The sequence below is a fragment of the Brachionichthys hirsutus genome, chromosome 10, assembly GCF_040956055.1.
Source record: "Brachionichthys hirsutus isolate HB-005 chromosome 10, CSIRO-AGI_Bhir_v1, whole genome shotgun sequence".
Classification (NCBI taxonomy): domain Eukaryota; kingdom Metazoa; phylum Chordata; class Actinopteri; order Lophiiformes; family Brachionichthyidae; genus Brachionichthys; species Brachionichthys hirsutus.
The window spans coordinates 5,095,817-5,114,866 of record NC_090906.1 but is presented as its reverse complement, the minus strand read 5'-3'; the positions used below and the strand labels follow the sequence as shown (position 1 = coordinate 5,114,866).

At 41.9% G+C, this 19,050-nt stretch overlaps 2 protein-coding genes across 2 annotated transcripts; one reads left to right on the top strand and one right to left on the bottom strand.

Moving 5' to 3' along the window:
• Positions 1-2,704: 2,704 nt before the first annotated feature.
• Positions 2,705-9,233, bottom strand: LOC137900008 (claudin-4-like). Its single transcript, XM_068744047.1, has 2 exons — positions 8,746-9,233; positions 2,705-4,538 (listed from the first exon to the last, which is right to left on the bottom strand). Exons 1-2 carry the CDS (start codon positions 9,231-9,233, stop codon positions 3,887-3,889), a joined length of 1,140 nt encoding a protein of 379 aa, XP_068600148.1. The 3' UTR covers positions 2,705-3,886.
• A 6,085-nt stretch (positions 9,234-15,318) lies between these two features.
• Positions 15,319-18,001, top strand: LOC137900009 (claudin-4-like). The gene is made up of 2 exons (XM_068744048.1): positions 15,319-15,919; positions 17,359-18,001. The coding sequence occupies exons 1-2, from the start codon at positions 15,441-15,443 to the stop codon at positions 17,999-18,001; spliced, it is 1,122 nt and encodes a 373-aa protein (XP_068600149.1). The 5' UTR covers positions 15,319-15,440.
• The last annotated feature ends 1,049 nt before the right edge of the window (positions 18,002-19,050 follow it).

Sequence of the window (19,050 nt, the reverse complement as noted above, 5' to 3'; positions counted from 1 at the left end):
CGATTATCTTCTCTTAGTCCTGAGACATACAGTCACCTGAACATAGATATATATTTATAACTAAATGAAGGTGACACACTCTTGAGTCTTACAGTTCCAAAGCAGCAGAGTTAGGTATTAAATTACCATTCATTTCCTGCTAGTGTTGTAATCAGTTTGCTGTCCTGTTTCACTCTTCTCTTGAGTTAATGTCCTCGTGTCTGTGGCTCTTGCGATACACGGGAATGTAATGAGCGAGAAACAACATCGATCTGTGGGCTTGGGGAACCTGGGTTCCATTGCTGTGTCTCCAAACATCCATTGCTATGGGAGACTGGTCTGCTGGGATAAACCATGCTGTGAGTTGTCTCCATGGTGATGGACAGACACACAGGCCTGCGGGGGGGAGTCGACACAGATCAACCTAAGACAACAAACGAGAATTGCTGGATGAGTGTGCGTTTTCTATTTATTTTTTATCCTGTTGAACGACAGTTTTCCTTAAATGCACAAAATAAATTCAAGCCCACAGTTTATTAAGTTACTTCACTTTTCTCTATGAAAGAAAAGCGTATGAGGAGAATCATTTGAGGATAATATACATCATGCCAAATGTTAGTAACAAGAGCAGAAGTTCGCTTACACAACTTTATTAAACCATTAGTGAATGACCAATAAGCATCATAATCCATTGAGAGTGAATAGAAAATGATAATCAAAACTCTGAAGTCACACTAGTTATATCAGGTCAAGCCAAGTCAGTTATTTTGTACACCACATGTAGAAATGACCGTAATGTTGAGTTTGGGCAGAGTGTTTTGACATGCATCATTACAAATCAAGCAAAAGAGAGGTGCATTATTGTACTTTTACTCCAATTACATAATACATTTAGCTAATATTAGCAATTTGTTATCTTGCAGATCCAAATCAGTAATCAAACTTATGATGTATTATCACATGTTAAGATAACATTTTAGTGATATCTTGAGATAACTTCATGACCCTACAACAGTTGTATGAAGTATGTAAAGTAATTAAAATACCAGTAAGCAATACTTACTTCATCTGCAACATTAAAGTATGCATGCATCAATATCTGTTGTTTTCATTGATGCTAATACTTTTGTACTTCTACTCTGTCAGTCCGATGAAGTTGATCATTGGATGTAGTTTTACACCAATCAGTGACATCTACGCTGAGTGCTGCAAAGGACGGGCCATGAGGATCATGGGAGGCTGCTCTCATCCCTCCAATAAACTGTTTGTGCCTCTTCCCTCAGTGAGAAGATTGCAGAGCATCAAGGCAAGAACCTCCTGGGACAGTTTCTTTCCCAAGACAGGGAGACAGTGAGAACAATAAACATTGATGCTTCTCAACGCCTGCTGCTCTTGTTTTCGCTGATCATCACTATGGCTATACGACGTATTTTGAATTGTTTTTTAGTATTTATTTATATTTATATTTTTAGGTTTTTACGATCACTGAGCCTCGGGAACAAATTCCGTTCTGTTGTGTTATTAACATGTTGGGATGACAAATAAATTGAACGTTGAACACTGACTTCACTTTAGGTTTTATAACTCACAATGAGACATAAAATATTAGAACAATTAAATCCAGTACTGAAGTGAATTCATACATAATGGAAATTGTATCATCAGAAAATGACACACTTTGGCATATGCTACTATCAAATTGGTCAAATTCCACTCGCTGACTCACGTTACAGTAATCACGGCTCTCTGAGATTATGGGAATACAGCAAGGTATATGTGTATGTGTGTGTGCGTGCGTGCGTGCGTGTGTATCCATAAACTATGAAAATGAGTTTAGTATACAGGCAGCAAGAAGGTTCTGGGTTCAATTCCTTTCTGTGTGGAGTTTGTATGTTCTCTCCTTGTCTGCATGGGTTCTTCCTGGACTCTCCGGTTTCCTCCCACATCCAAAAACGTGCATCGTAGGTGAACTGATCGATCCAAATTGTCCAGGGGAGTGAATATGAGTGGCTGTTTTTATTTTATGACGCTCTGCGATGAGCTGGGGTCTCATTAGGGGTGTACAACTCCTCTTGCCCATTGACTGCTGGGATAGGCTCCAGCACGACCCACGACCCGGTAACGGACTAAGCGGTTCGGAAGATCAATGAATGAATGAATGAATGGTGTGCATGCATGTCTCTGTGTGGACTCACAGGAGGCTGACTCTGGATGAGAACTGGGTTGCGTCACTGATTCATCACAATAATTATTTACGCTCACACCTAAAGTTCCGAGTTATAATGTCACGTAATCCAGAGATAACCCATGCAGACAGTTCTCAGGTAGATAGATAGATAGATAGATAGATAGATAGATAGATAGATAGATAGATAGATAGATAGATAGATAGATAGATAGATAGATAGATAGATAGATAGATAGATAGATAGATAGATAGATAGATAGATAGATAGATAGATAGATAGATAGAGATAGATAGATAGAGATTCCCTCTTTCATTTCTGTAGTAAGCAGGGAAGCTTTTTTTATTCCTAATTGACATACATGTTGCACCACACCAAACCCTTGTTTACTTCATGGCAATGAGATGAAACAACTTTGACGTCAGCAACACAAAGAAACTCAACTCCCTTGTCAAACCGATCCGACAGCTCTTTATTTGTTTTAGATCTCAGGTAGCACATGTCTACAGTTGAAGAGAGAGAAAACACCCGCATTCGTTCTGACAAAATGTTTATTAAATGTTCCATCTTGACACCTTTGCCATACAAGCACTGACATATCTATTTAGGAAAACATTTTAATGTACAACAATGTTATTTAAAAGAGACAAATTAGGGAAATGTTTTAGTTCTATGTACAAAACTAATCCTGTTGACCTGGAAACAAACATCCCAACAGCTGCAGTCATCCCTCAGGGTCTCTCACGCTCTCTCACGCTCTCTCTCTCTCTCTCTCTCTCTCTCTCTCTCACACACACACACACACACACACACACACACACACATACACATACTTACATAAAGAGGAACATACAGTCAATTGTATTTGATGTAAAAGATACACAAACAAACAAATTCACAATGCAAGGCTATTTGGAACACAGACATACAGTGGAATATGTAGATATATGCATTAAAATACATGACAAATATTTTTTTAAATCTTATAAATATGAAATAAAGTTGCATATAATCACATAAAGATCACATGAAAGAGCTTGCATAGTGAGTGAAACAGGCACTTCGGAGTCCTCAACATTGAAACTGTGGGGAGAAGGACAAAGTCATTGCTTGGGGCCATGTCATGGATCCATCTTCAGTTTCAGTCTCAGCAGAAACTCTTCTAAGCAAATATGACATGCAAAACACTCATGCAAAACACACAAACACACACACACACACACACACACACATGCACGCAAACACACTGAACAATGGCACAACCAAATCCCCACAAAACGAGAGCTGGCTCTTCCTCGTCATTGTCCTTGCTGGGACACACACCATTTCACCTGAACGTCTCGGTGAAACTCAACACCAGCAGCCCAACAGTTAATGACAGAGTAGAACACAAACAAGAAGCAGGTGCTTTCCTAAAGATAATCCCTCAGAGGCTATAATAGAAATACAACACATTTCTAAATATTTAAGCCGTTATTTAGGAGAAAACACGCCGTACAGTGTCGTAGCCAACTGACCACAACAGCCTCTGAAACAGATCAAAGCAGTTAAAGAGTTAAAATGATTAACAGGAAGCAGGAAAAACCAGTATCTGTACAAGCGTCTTCATTTCGGAGTCTTTCCACAAGGTTCGCCCTTCGGTTTCACGTAACAAAAATGAACACAGATGCACAAGAACACTCATTAACATTTAGATTTGACCCATTCCGACCTTTATCCCATCAAACATAGTCTCTCTTATCGTATCCTCCGCCTGCACTGACGCTGCGCGGGGCAGAGTAGGCCATCCGAGGTGGCTTGTACTTTTGCTCCTTTGGGGGGCAGCTGCTGCACAACATGGCCCCACCAATCAGTAACAGGGCAGCTGCTGCCCATCCAATGTAGAGCGATGCCCCGATCTCCCTCCGCTGAGAATTGCTCAGAATGGGGTTGTAGAAATCCCGGACAATGACACTGGCGGTCCAGGAGGCAGGGATGAGGACCAAGAGGCCTCCAAGGATGAAGAAGATTCCTGCAATGATCATCACTTTGGCCTTGGCTGTCTCCTCTTCAATGCAGTTTGTGCACTTGGCTCCGACAATGGAGATCATGACCCCCAGCACCCCGAGTATGATGGAGATGATCATCATCGCTCTGGAGGCCTGCAGCTCCTGTGGTAGAGCCAGCAGGGAGTCGTAGACCTTGCACTGCATCTGACCCGTACTCTGAGTGACGCAGTTCATCCACAGACCCTCCCAGATGGTTTGAGCCGTGATGATGTTGGCTCCAATGAAGGCCGACACCCTCCACATCGGCAGGGCGCACGTCACTATTGCAATGATGAATCCAAGCACTCCGAGGGCGATGCCCACGATCTCCATGCCCATCGACATGCTGGCTCCTTGAAGACAGGATAAGACTTGAAATAGTGCACGGATGTTGGGATTAGCAAAAACCCTCTTCGATAATAATAAGGTGTGTCCTCCTGTGTTGCGTTGGCGTCCTTTGGCAGGTGTGAGCGTCTGGAAGAGGGTGTGATGTAGCTTTGAGACGCTGTCACGGAAACGAGAGATCCTTTATAGCTCAGGGGAGCAAGGAGGAGTCCCTTGGTGATGATGTCAGCAAGAGGGTGTCTTCACACACACACACACACACAAAAAAAAAAAACTCACCACCTGTGCTCAAACAGCGGAGGAGGGGAGCTGGAGCCAGAGCAGAGGGATGTGATGGAGGGAAGGTGTGTCTGTCTGTGTGGTTGATGGGGGTTGGTCACTGGTAAGATGGCAGTCTGTTACTGGCTACCAAGAAACATCAACACAAAGTCAGCACAAATGTGTAAAAACATGACCCCTGCAAAGTTGTAGTTCTTTAAGTCTTGATTTTAATACTTTAATTAATGGAGATCAGAATGGAAGCTTCACCCTCTGACAATGGCAAACACACACACACCTACACACGCACACCCACACACACACACACGCGCGCACACACACGCCGGTATAAATACAAGCTCGGGTGATAAGGATACTGTTTTTTTGTTACTTCCTGTAGTGTGAGTTTCTTAAACAGTCAGGATTCAGTGTTAGGAAAACAATCCCAAAGCTAAGATGGAAACCGGAATAACTGCACCCAGAGTAAATACGAGCAGCGGGAAAATATAATGGGCCGATTCTGAAGCACCTTTAGCACACAGACAGCACCATCTTCTCAGTATCGGTTAAACACTACTCTGACCAAACAATACGGAGACATCACGGTTCAGGAGACTGTAAAAAAAGATTAGTTGGGAGGAAAAAGGTTCATATTTCACTGTTACATACGTTGCTGTTTGAATGCCTTTATGAGGATTGGTCAAATAATTCAGGAAATGGTTGATCTGGAGATTTAGAAGATGTCTGTGTTTTGTTTCTTTGCTTGTTTATTTATAACACTACAAATGAGGAGGGTTTGGATGTCACAGCAGTAATTTTAACAATTTTATCAGATTTTAAATGTTTTTAGAAACGTTTTTATGTATGGAAAAAAACAATCTTTTAATTATTGGCAATGCAATTTCTGGAATTAAAATTTAAGATTATGTGTAAATTATGTGTTCATTGAAAACTAATAGATCCAATAGCGAATAAATAGTACCGGTACAAATAAATATTTGTCTTCATGGTTATCAGCTTTATTCTACATGCATTTTATTTCCGAAATACTAATTTATTTATTTTTAACACTCGGTCTACCAGAATTCTGCAACTACTAGAATGACCATAGCAGTCATTTTGACTGCTCGGACATTATAATTTGGATTATTGTTATAATGATCGAAGAAAAAATAGGTGGAATCGGTAAAAAAAAAAAACCCCATCAGGCCACTAAATGAAAACTATAATGATTGAGTGTTTTATTTATTTCACTGACACAACATAACGTCTCTGCAATGACGCATGCCAACTCGAACTGCAACAATTATCTCTGTGGAAAACATGTATCCTGCTTTCAGAACAGGTTGGTGTCATCATTAGACCGTTAACAATGATAATTATTAACTATTATTCCAAAATGCTGTGAGGGGGCGGCCAGCCAGCTGAAGACACTCTGCTGTTGCGATGCCAATTTGCTTTGTTTATGGCTCACAATCACTCACAGTGAACGCAGGTAACCTGCACCCCCCATGTGCAGCTCCCACGCACCACCTTGTGACATTTGACACAAGTGTCCTTTTTCCTTCCAGTTCCTTCGTATTTTGCACTGACTTCTCTTCTCCATCTTCTGCTGTCATGTGTCCGGAGCGAAGCTCATTTGTGACTTGCGTTATGAAGTTCCTCCATGACAGCATCTCATTGGTGCATTTCGTGAACTGGATCGAAGCATTTATGTTAGCCAGGTCAAGAATATTATTGACCATCTTTGTGGTGCTTTCACTGAGTATTTCCTCGCCATTTGATCAAGCACATCTACTTCAAGCTTGGTTCTGTTGTAGTATAACAGTCTCCGGCTTAGCCTTGCGGTCACTTGTGAAGTTGACAGCTGTGTAGACAGTGCGTAGTATGGAGATATTTTTCCTTGGTTTTCATTGATAGACTGTTAGAGTTGCACAGTTCAGCACCTCTGTAGTGCAGAAATGTGGACCAAAAAGCTGTCTATCAGAAAATCATGCTGTTTTGTAAATTTGGAGACCCCCTGGAATACCTAAATAAAGGCTAAGAAGCTCACAAGATCCCAACAAACTAGCAAACTTGGTAGTTCTAGTGTTAAACGGTTTTCAGGAAATGTCTTGGAATTGGAACTCTTACAAAATATTTATATACCAACCACCTTTTTAGGGACAAACAATTCAAATACTGATATATATATATATATATATATACATATATATCACGGACAACAACACCTCATCACCCCCATTCGGTCATCACAAACAAGATTATGTCCTCCTGAATATTCTCACAAATGTTTGAGGAGCCGAAATGTCCCACAACCTTGCAGAAACAAAGTCAGAGAACAAATGGAGGCTTTTTTTTAATTTCAACATTGTCTGCATCTTTCACGTGCTCCGTGTTGACGAAACAACGGCAGTCGATCCATCGCGAGCGAGATAACCACCATGGCCGTCTGTTATCAGAACACGAGTCGACCAGCTGCTGTGTTATGGAAACAAGAACAGAAGTATCGGCCTGTTCTGGTGTTATGTGTTTAAACCGAGTGGAAATAACTAGCCACATTTATGCTGCTATATACTAATATTATAATACATAACAGCATAATAATTTGACCCCACTCTTTACTTGATTGATTAAATTGCTAGTCATTTGTCACAAAGGAGCTTAAAAAGCTTTCTCCTGGTCGCTGCACGTATTCTCCTCACTGCTGCTCAGATCTCGTCATTCATGTTCCCGGTTAGGGAGGAGGCTGGAGGAGGCTGCTGCGCCGCGCCTCAGGAGGACACCTGCTGCATCCATTTGTCTATTCAAAACAGGAAAAGGCAGGTCGGCTGCACGCGGGCCAGAAGTCAGACACTAAACCGAACGGCTTGCCCACCAGAAATCACATTTATTAATAGCGGTACATATTTACCAGCAAATGTATTGCTCATCACATGTAAAATACAATCGAAAGCTTCCGTCTTCATATATATATATATATATATATATATAAAACCCTTAGTGATCATTTTATTTTAAATGAAGCCCATATGATGTTTCACGATGCAAGTCTTTATTCATTTTTCATGCATTTTCACATCAGACACGTAATTTCAGTCAATCATAAACTGCATAAAGTCAAACACAAAACTAAACTTAACACAACAACAGACATTCTGTATGACACTTGTCTGAACACAGTGAAATGTGATACAGATGAAGCAACTCATTTTACCACTCTTTTTTCATCGCTTGTTCTCCTTACAGCCCAATCTGCCATGTTGACCGTGCGTTTAAACCCAAGATAAGCCCCATTTGGCTCGATTGTGGCGTATCTCACACACATGACTCTGTCACCGTCTGCATTTTGTAATAAAAAATAAATCTGTAATGTCCGTATTTGCTTTAGAACAGTGACAGTAAATAACTGATAGTGATGTATCCACGATGTACATATCATTCTCCACTAATAAATATATATATCGGCTGAACTGAAATGACTGCATAGATCCTGAATTAGATCTAATGTGACTTAGACGAATAGCGATTGTAAACATAATGATCAGGCATCTGTGTAGCATCAAAAAATTTCATATTCACAAAAATTTATGGCCCTTAATATTCACAAAACACATGGTTTGGCTCTTTGACTATTTCTTTCAGTACACAGTTGGTCCCAGTGAAACCATTGTGTTTACGTTTGCTGCATGTATGTACAGAATTCATTCAAAAGACATGAATAAGAAGAATGTACACGATTCTTCCCGGTCTCGCCGCCCGTCCCTCACACGTAGTCCCTCCTGTTGTAGGAGCTTTGGGCGGTTGACTTCGGCGCAACGGAGTACGCCGCACGACTCTGGGCTGGTATGGTGTACCTCAATGGTTTGTCCTTCTGGGGAGGGCAACTGCAGCAGAGGATGGACCCCCCAATCAGGAGCAGGGCTGACGCGGCCCAGCCGAGATACAGCGCTGCCCCGATCTCCATCTTCTGACCAGAGAGGATGATTGGACTGTAAAACTCAACTATGATGGTGTGTGCTGACCAGGAAACCGGCACCAGCTGGGCCAGCGCCGCTCCGATGAACGCCCCGCCAGAGGCGGCCATCACCCTGGCTTTAACCCCATCATCGTCGATGCAGTTGGTGCACTTTGCTCCCATCACAGCTATGAGAAGCGCTATTATCCCGATGATGATGGAGACAACGGTGAGTGCCCTGGCTGCCTGCAGATCCTGAGGTAAAGCCAGCATGGAGTCGTAGAACTTACACTGCATCTGGCCCGTGCTCTGGAACACGCAATTCATCCATAGGCCCTCCCAGAACACCTGAGCGGTGACGATGTTGGCGCCGATGAAGGCAGAGACTCTCCACATCGGCAACGCACAACTGATCACGCTCAGTATCCAGCCGAGCACTGACAGAGTGACACCCGCCACCTCAAGCCCAAACGACGCCATTGTGCGCTGAGACAGGAGCTCCTTTATTTGTCCGTTTGGTTACTCTTTAATCGCTTTTCTTTCCCTCCTTCCCTTCTCTGGCTTCTTTTCCCACCTTTTAATTTCCACAAGGTGTCTGAAGGTCTTCTTGATATTTTTACCTTTGTCGGCCGTCCTCTCCTTTCCCCTCGGCGTATCTCCTACTGCTGCCCCCAGCACCTGCTGCTTAATCCAGGGGTGTCGTTTATCGCAGCGTGCGTGCGTCCTCGTCAAACTCTGCTCCGTCTTTGTGCCCTGTCAGGCGTTGTAATCCTGTGTTCTGCTCATATATATTTATATATATGTATTGCTTTATTGCAAAACGGTCAGGCCCTCCGAAGCGATGATATCATTCACTGAACTGAGCCAATCAGATGAGTTCTGGGCATTGGCCTCATTTACCACCTGGGAGTGTTTGTGATCATTTGTGTACCCTGTCACATGAAGAGTATTTTTATGGTTTAACCTTTTGCCCATGGTAGCTGTGGGTGTGTTTTCTTTATTGCTGTTAGAGGTAATAAGTGGCCAAGGCTGAAGCGTTTATGTGGTTCATGGGAGACCACATGAGACTGCGTCTGTGCTTGTATCAAACCTTTTAGCAATAAATATAAATCTTTATGTGTGTTTCCTACTGTAGACACTCTGTCCTCATTCTTTTGGTACTAGGATGTGTAATGTCTTCACAGACTCGATGGCAACTGTTCACTTTTTAAAGCTAAACATTATACAATGTTTACTGGGTCAAGTCATAAAATACAATTTGGGTTACTGACAAACTAGATGTAATGTATTATTTTGTAGATCTTGCAACGCTCTATGAACAAACTTTACTCTTTTCAGCTTTGAAAAATTATGTAAACAGAGCTCTTCAATAGCCACAGTGAAATACGAGTCCAGTGTTAGAACCAAAACCAACATCCACAAATCCAAGCCTGTAAATCTTCCACAGGGAAACTTCACTTCACTTCACCTTTATTGAATTTGTCCCTCGGAGGGCAATTTGTTTTACAGCATATACACACATTTTCCACAACATATAACGGACACGCAAGACACAATTAAGGGACATATAAGGCACAAATGACAAATTAGAGCAGCATCGTTGTAAAGGTGTTAAATGTTGTACGTGAGGCCATTGGTAAAAGGCGATAGTATCATTGTGTCTAAAATACCCTGCTGGAAAGGCTCAATCATTCACAGAAACAGATTTGGAGACGACCACTTCTGAGTGGGCAAGTAGTCCAACAGTTCAAGAACAATGTTCCTCAATGCAAACGCACAGTATCATTCATTAATTCGATGAATATTAGCTTACCTGATTTCATAAATCCTATTTCTGAAAGAGGAACACCATGCTAAATCTTAAACATCTATAGGTCTTAAAAATTTAAAAGGCAGCGCTAATGTGAAAGTAAAGTTTGTATTGTTAGTTTTAGAACAATATATGCTGCTACTCAGATAAGGATGCTTTCAGGGAACTTCCTGTTTATTCTAGCAGAAACTTCCAAAGCACATTGTGTGTGGCGTAACTTCAGAGCTCAGGCGTTGTGGCACTCGGCAGGATATGGTGTGGATTCTGCACTGATAGCACAGCACCATCGTCACACTTGGCACATTTGTGAACTGTGACGCTGTAGGATTAGCCAAACACCTCTGCCGAATAACTGTTAACCCAGTGACCGCGATAAGATAAAAGCATTGAGGGTACTGAGATTATTTCTGGCAATAAGGAAGGAAACAAATAATATTCCAACATTTCTTATCACATTTGGCAGCCAGTTCTATCAAATGCTTTATTTGCCTGAGATATATGAGATTTGTGATGCTGGTTGACAACTGTTGGAGTGTGCTCTTCACAAACAGCTCTACTGAGCAAATGTTTATAGGCAACATTTGTATTTGGGCACAGCTCAATATTATCACTTCCTGCAGCTTTTATTTTATAGTATTTTTTTTTCACCAACTCCTGGTGATATCTGACTCCTTAGCTTCTAAATACCGTACTCTTTTCATTCACCTCCTCATTCCTAACTTCCTCTTTTGCACCCATTTTATTGATTTTTTGTTTTTTGCATTCAATTGGATTGGAATTATGCCACATTCAATAAAAAATACATTTAAAATGTATATTTGTTGTTTTTTATTTACCTACTTCAATGGCAGACTCACCAGCTTTAATCGCAACATTTTAAGTTCACATCACCCGAGTAAGTGACATGTGACCAGCCCATGAATCATACTGACATAACAGGTTGACATTTCTCTCAGCTGACCGACAACTGGCTCGCAGTGCGGTGCCACAGTGTTCTACGCTTGCTGCTGATTTCCGTCGCCATTTCTCTACCTCAGTGAGATGACATCGCCATTTTAAACTAGTTGTAAGGGAGACACGCTTGAAAACAGGCTCGACATCGTTATTATTAAAACACCTGCAAGTCTGAGTGAACGGCTGAACATGAGCTATTTCCATGTTAGTGAAAAAATATATTTCTCCTCAATACCGTAACAACTCTGCAGATATTTTCCAAAGAAGGAGATCCGTGACTTTAGGGGAGTTGCACTGGATGCTTCTATCTCTGTAATTGCTGATAAGTGAGTTTCAGTTAGCGCAGGGAGTATCTATTTCCCTGTGAAATTGTGTGGACTGAGATATTTTTGGACACTTGAACTTTCCCAACTGGAGAGAAAAACACACAAATGATCCATGATCAAATCCAGCTGGGTGCGTGGCGGTGATATTTCAGCATACTGCATTTATCTGTTTGGTCAGCCAAGGGAAGCTAAGATAGCATACGTGCATTGGGTCTGCAACTACTCCCAAGAGTAAATGCAGGGGGGGGGAGAAGGTTATAAAACATGCACTCATAATGGGAGTGCTGATACTGGGCTTGTCCTCTGGGAAGAGCTGTAAAAGGCTTAGGTGAATGTAGCCTACACTCATATCTGTAACGATATACCTCTTTCCCGTTCAGGGAGGCGCCATGTCGGGTGGCAGCAGGCCCATCACTTATTAAATCCCATATTTGCATTTTTATTCTGCAGAAATTCCCAAATATATTAATATAGAACACATAATGAGCCAAACCCGAAATATTTCTAAAATGCTTTCATTAATCTGAGTCGTTCATTTTATTTGTTTGTCATGTTTCAAACGTTTACTCTGACCAGAGATTGCACAACAGGCACGGTTAAACTTGTGCAGGACTATCATGGAAACTGAAACACCTCTTCTGTTGCAGCACGACGTGACAGACACTGGTGACCTGAACGGATGTGCTCCACACCCCATGTTTAAATAATCCAAACCATAACACGCTTTATACTGGTTGATACCAGACTGACATAGTTCCATTCCTCTTCCTTTAGACATCTCCAACCAATCACCGTTCTTCAATTCAAACTGCCACTTCAAATAAAGATAAGGGTTTCCACTGGGAGCATTTATTGGATCGTCAGTGGTGTATTTGTTCTATAAGTCTCAGTTTCTAAGTAATAAATCCTTTGACAGATGAAGAAAGCCTCGGACTTCATGGCTGCTGTGAGACTTCGGGACACATTCAGCCGAATAATTAAAAGCGCTTTGAACACTCGGTGGTGCCACTTTCACAACCTCCCAGACATCCTTCTTTCTCTCCGTGCACAGACAGAAAGCAAAACCCATAATAGTATGCCCTTTTCTCCTGCACTATGGGACTCGAAGTGAAATGTGAAAAGTTCACACCAAGTGCTGTGGAACTGACAATATAGAAGATAAAAAAGAAGATAAGAATTTAGAGGAAATTTGATTCTCTGAATCAGAGTGGAGCCTCTGAGAGACTTCCAGGAAGGTACTGACGCACACACACACACACCTACACGCACACACACACACACTGTAAGATGACAGACAGTAGAGGCCTGCCTCCCTTTGGCCGACATGGAGAACAGCAGAACAAAAACCTTCAGAGAGTTTCTTTTATGTCACAACATTTTGAACAAACACCCTACCCGTGAAATTCGTTATATATTTGCACTTATAGTGATCCGTCCTTTTTTAATGCTCTCCACCCACATTGGTTTCACATAGAGATCAAATACAAGGCCTTCTCTTCTGATCTCTCCTCAACAAAAACCTTTTATGTTCCGACTTACAATCATCCTTCAGTCTGATTCACAGAACAAAAACAAACCAAACAATACAGAGTTCAAAACCAGCTTCGGCCTTAACGTTAGACAGTTTCTTCATTTTTCACTTTTGCCATTAAATTCCAACAGATTTTTTTTGTTCTTCTTTTTTTTATTTTTTATAGAAATTCTACTTCTTTTGCAAGAGCCATCCATTAAATGACCTCATCCTGTGGGAGGACCAGTTCACATGCTTTACACATTATGTTTTTCTTTATCTCAAGGTTTCAGATCACAAGCACCGTACAATTTGCGAGTAACACTCAAGTGAACAACAGCAATGAACAGGGGAAAAGACCGAATACAGCCACACTGAATAACTGATCTTCATTTTATTCAGTAAAAGTAGAAATCATCAAAACCAGACTGTAGAGTGTGAGAATTAGAGAGAATAAATTACACACAGAGAAGTTCAGAGAATTAATAAAACACAATATGTGCGAGTGATTTTACTATTTTCCAAGGCAACATGGTGATATTTTTTAATTTTTTATATATATTCATTTGGTAGAATTTAAGTTCCATATAATGACAAAGCCTTAATGAAGATTCTGTCTCATTAGCTGTTCACATTTATTAAGTGTTGAGAACAAATCTAAAAATGAGTTTGTATGTGTGTATGAATGAGGCACAAGAACACAGCCATGATCATTTAGAGGTTGTACAATATCCAATATGTGAGGGTAAATAAATGTCCTTAAATTAATCAGGGGAAACTTCAGCCTGAGAATATTTCATGAAGCTATGTGATAAGTAGAATATTTAGATTTACAGAGAATAATTTTATAACTTTCTGTCCAAAGGTGAAAGAGGATGACCAGGAAGACAGGCAGTTTCAGGAGAGGTGGGTAAACCCATGAGTCACGATGGAGCATAACCTGATTACTCATATTCAGACAGCAGCTGCTCAGGAAGACAGACAGTAAAGCAAACTGAGCATGCAGAGCAGCACGTACAGTAGGTCAGGTTAGAAGAAAAGAAAATAGCATTTTTGATGTCACGTTTTTTGCTATAATTTGTACAAGAACTGTTTTGACCTTGTGTATATAAGATCTGGTCAGTGGCACCTTGTGGATTTGAGACTTACTGTACAAAACAATTCAGTTTAAGTTCCCAAAAGTACAGCCAGACACGTGGGCCTATAAAAGTCAGAGAACAAATGACACAACATTTCCATTAAAACGAAACAAATCACAGCTAGTTTATCATCTTCATTTTCAACTTTGGATATTACTGGCTTTTTAATTGGAAGGTTTATGGTTAGCTTCCTTCGCACCAGAAGGTTTGTACTATTCTATTATTGAACTCAGTCCGCCGTCTCCTCCTAATGCAGCGCAAAGTGCTTTTGATGTATCCAGACTCCAGCAGCAAGACGTCCAAAGTCATGTGAATGTACAATGCTGAAAAAGTCCCTGAGCACAACACCATATTTGGTCAGTCTGAGGTTTATGTCGGCAGTATCTTCATTCAAATCAGGCTGAGTCATGTTTCACCGAGAACGTCACACTTCCCTCCTGCTGCTTCAGGTGAAACCATGAGGGGCATGAAAAAAAAAACAATTTCAGTTTATGTGAGCTTCTTTTTCACAAGGTTTTTATATTGTATTAAAAAAGAAATCAGCTTATGTAAGCTACTTTTTCATAAGGTTTTTATATCGCATCAAATTTGAGTTTTTAACTCGTGCTAATAGTTCCATGGGCAAAGCAGTCTGACATTTTTGTCCTTTTGTTCAATGACTAGTTAATGGTGGGCAAACAGGTTTCAGGTTTGTGTAGTTTGGGGGTGGACCCGGAGAGCAGGGACTGACGGCTGTGACATGTTTTCACCTTATGCCACTCCTCTTTCGGGGAGGAAGTCATATGCACCTGCTCTTCTCTGAGTGTTCTTTCATTTAGCAATCACCTTTGTCAAACTAGGCACCTGTTTCGCCAGAGACAATCAAGGCTTACCTCGCAGGAGGTGAGGAACCACATTTACAAAGAGATCAGTCAAAGAGGCAGTGGAAGAGAAGATTTGCTGCCCACAATGGTGTCTGCTGGGTTACAAATGCTGGGGACAGCCCTGGGGGTCCTGGGCTGGATCGGTGCCATCGTTGTCTGCGCTCTACCAATGTGGAAGGTCAGTGCTTTCATCGGCAGCAACATCATCACCTCTCAGACAGTCTGGGAAGGCATTTGGATGAACTGTGTGGTCCAGAGCACAGGCCAGATGCAGTGTAAGGTCTACGACTCCTTGCTGGCCCTCAGCTCTGACCTCCAGGCTGCTCGGGCCCTGACCATCGTCTCCATCATTGTGGGTGTCCTGGCTATTCTGCTGGCTGTGGCCGGAGGCCAATGCACCAACTGTGTGGAGGATCCTCAAGCCAAGAGCAAGGTGGCCATCGCTGCTGGGGTCGCTTTCATCATCGCTGGGGTCCTCTGCCTCATCCCTGTCTGTTGGTCGGCCCACACCATCATTCGAGACTTCTACAACCCGTTGGTGGTCCAGGCCCAGAAGAAAGAGCTGGGCGCTTCTCTCTACATCGGCTGGGGGGCTGCGGCTTTGATGCTAATCGGAGGAGGGATTCTTTGCTTCAACTGCCCCCCTAAAGATCAAGGTTCCTACACTGCAAAGTACAAAGCTGCCGGATCCGAGGCCTCTTCAGCGCCAGCGTCTGGAAGAGGCTACGTTTGAAAGTAAATGTTTACTGGGGCGGATGAACTGGTGCGACTGGGTTGTGAGTGTCAAGATTTCGGGATGGTACTCGAGAAACGTTTTCAGAGTTTTACTTCTCATGAGTGCACCAGGAAGAAGAAAGAAGAAACAGCAAGAGAAGGAACCAGACCCAAAGCCAAACTTCAGTTTATTGCTGTTGATCCACCTACATGTATGTGTGTGGTTACTGATATGAATATTAGTCCTTTTGTATTTCTTTTCTTAACATTGCGTACTATAATATCAGTTTTCTTTTATATATAAAACTGCCGATAAACATTTTGTCAACTCTCACATGTTCAATAGAATCCATTCTGCACTTTGTTTCAGTAATGAAACAAAGCAATGAAATAACTTGATTCTATTTGCGTTTTTGAACATTCTGGGTGTGTCAGATTATCCCTGTATTCTAATTAGTGCAAAGTGCAAAGAACTTGTTTAGAAAAAAACCTGAATAGTCGTTGAGAAGAAACTATTGTCTGAGTTTCTGGTAGATCAGGTTTAGGTGTGGCCGTGGAGAAAGGCACGATGGCCGCTCACATTACGAATCAACTGACAGAGTGTCCTTTGTTTAACAATTCAAAGAAGCAATTTATATATCGGTGCTGTAAATATAAAAATTCCCAAAATACAAAAATGTCCTTGCTTTTTATTATGCTATGTTTTGAAATAAAAAGAAATAAATAAGCAGAACTTATTTCAGGGTCATTCAAACTCATTTTATTGTGTTTCTGAGATCATGTATGTTGTTGTGATCTGTATTGTAAATAAATAAATACAAATCAGGAATTAATTCTTTGTTGTTTGAGTGAACATTAAACGTTCTTGGTTACCTGAACACATTAACCCAGACTCTGGTGCTTGGGTTTGCTCAAGACTTGACCTGTGCGTGTGTGTGTGTGTGTGTGTGTGTGTGTGTGTGTGTATACGCACAGGTGGGATCCAGTCTTGAAGCCATTCTTGACGTAACAAAGCTTGTGTGTGGGAACGAGCACAGAGGGAGGACAATGGTTAATATTAGGTCTCAGCTTGCTCCTTTTGTCTGACAGCTCAAAAACTCCACCCAGAAAGTTTGGACTACGACGGGAGTCGGTTTTCCTTGGCAGTGGGACCCATCAGAGCACTGAAGACTCTTCCACAGGCAAGCGTAGAGGAGTATGCTGTGTGCTTTCTGTCTGACCTGCAAGACGTCAATCTTCCGGCAAAAACAACCTTTTCCTCTGTTCTTTTAGACATCCTGGTTGAATCCGTTTGAAATGGCATCTCAGGGTCTCCAGATCATGGGTGTGTTGCTGGCCTTCATCGGCTGGTTGGGCACCATCATCACCTGCGCTTTACCCATGTGGAGAGTCACTGCTTTTGTCGGGGCGAACATCGTCACCGCTCAGGTGATCTGGGAGGGCTTGTGGATGACCTGCGTGGTCCAGAGCACGGGTCAGATGCAGTGCAAGGTGTACGACTCCATGCTGGCGCTACCTCAAGACCTGCAGGCTGCCAGGGCCATGGTGATCATCGCTGTGATCGTCGGGCTGTTCGGCACCCTCATGGCCGTGGTGGGAGGGAAGTGCACAAACTGCATGGAGGATGAAGTGGCCAAAGCCAAAGCCTGCATCACATCTGGAGTGATCTTCATAATCGCCTCGTTGTTAATCATGATCCCAGTGTCCTGGTCCGCTCATGCAGTGATCCAGGACTTTTATAACCCCATGGTGATCGCAGCTCAGAGGAGGGAGCTCGGGGCGGCACTTTATATTGGCTGGGGTTCCGCCGGGCTGCTGTTACTGGGAGGGGGTCTGCTGTGCAACAACTGTCCCCCAAAAGACGGTCGACACGCTATACCAGCCAAGTTTGTCCCCGTTAGATCCGTAGCTTCAAATATGGATTACGTGTGAGTATAAATGCTATAAGAACTGCTTTATAAAAAATAAAAATAAAAATAATAAATAAAAAAGAACTGCTTTATGAGATTACAGCTTTTCATTAAAGCTGTAATCTCGGCTTTCATTTATTTTCTCATCAAAACGTTGCACACAATCTGTTCCTTAAAATGAATAAAAGCAAGAAAGCTGTGTTTTGTTTGATACGGGAAAAAACTCCCTCCTTTCAAACTCAATATACACTTGGGAACATTAAAGTAAGAACAGACAGCACGATAGTATGCAAATGAATGTTTGTTAGTCTCTAGCATAGGCTGTAATGTAATATTTCTCTGAAACAATATTTGCATCAAGAACAAGATCCCATTGAACAGCATGGATCAGTTTTTGCAGAGATTGTTGTCCTGAGAGGCAATGAAACTCAAACAAATCAGTTTCAAAAGCTCATTATATTGTTTGGCAATGTCTCAATATATATATATATATATATACACACAATTGTATTGATGTAACAATCACTGCCTGATTTATGTGAGAAATAAAGCTTCCTTGTTCCTCCCAACCGCTTCCCCCTTTTTTTTTGTATTCCGAAACTGTTGTGAAACTGAGCTTCTCACTGACAGCTTGTGATGCCTTTTTCAGGAATTCAGGGGAGTAGACTACAGGACATTTACTGTATCTGGCTGAGATGTTTGCCATGCTCCGCTGGGGTGGTAATAAGATGGTAATTTACTACATCTGCCTTCAGTGAAACGAGAATTACTCTCTGAGACAACAGAGCTCTGTGTATGCTTGGATTGATGTTGCTAAGGAACCGTTATAGAGCTCCAAAGAATGGATATTTACACTTGGCCCAATGACGGCACATTTGCCAAGTCTTGTCAGCTTGATAAACTCTCAACCTTTTTTAATGGTTTTCTTCTTGTTTACAGACGTTTTCAGCTGAAACCCGTCTGAGAAGCAGAAACATCGTTTTCTGTTTGGTTCTGTGTTACGTCCTGGTTTAGGAGTCAGAGGACGAAGCAAAACGATGAGACATGCCGCTCAAGTTACAAGAAGAACAA

What these genes read in the sequence shown, in the direction of transcription:
- LOC137900008 (XM_068744047.1), bottom strand. Translation starts at nt 9,233, where the DNA reads ATGGCGTCGTTTGGGCTTGAGGTGGCGGGTGTCACTCTGTCAGTGCTC. An exon ending in AAGATGGAGATCGGGGCAGC is followed by an intron (nt 4,539 to 8,745) that starts GCTGTATCTCGG and finishes TCAAGGAGCCAG; the next exon opens with CATGTCGATGGGCATGGAGA.
- LOC137900009 (XM_068744048.1), top strand. Translation starts at nt 15,441, where the DNA reads ATGGTGTCTGCTGGGTTACAAATGCTGGGGACAGCCCTGGGGGTCCTG. An exon ending in CAGGCCCAGAAGAAAGAGCT is followed by an intron (nt 15,920 to 17,358) that starts GGGCGCTTCTCT and finishes CTGGTTGAATCC; the next exon opens with GTTTGAAATGGCATCTCAGG.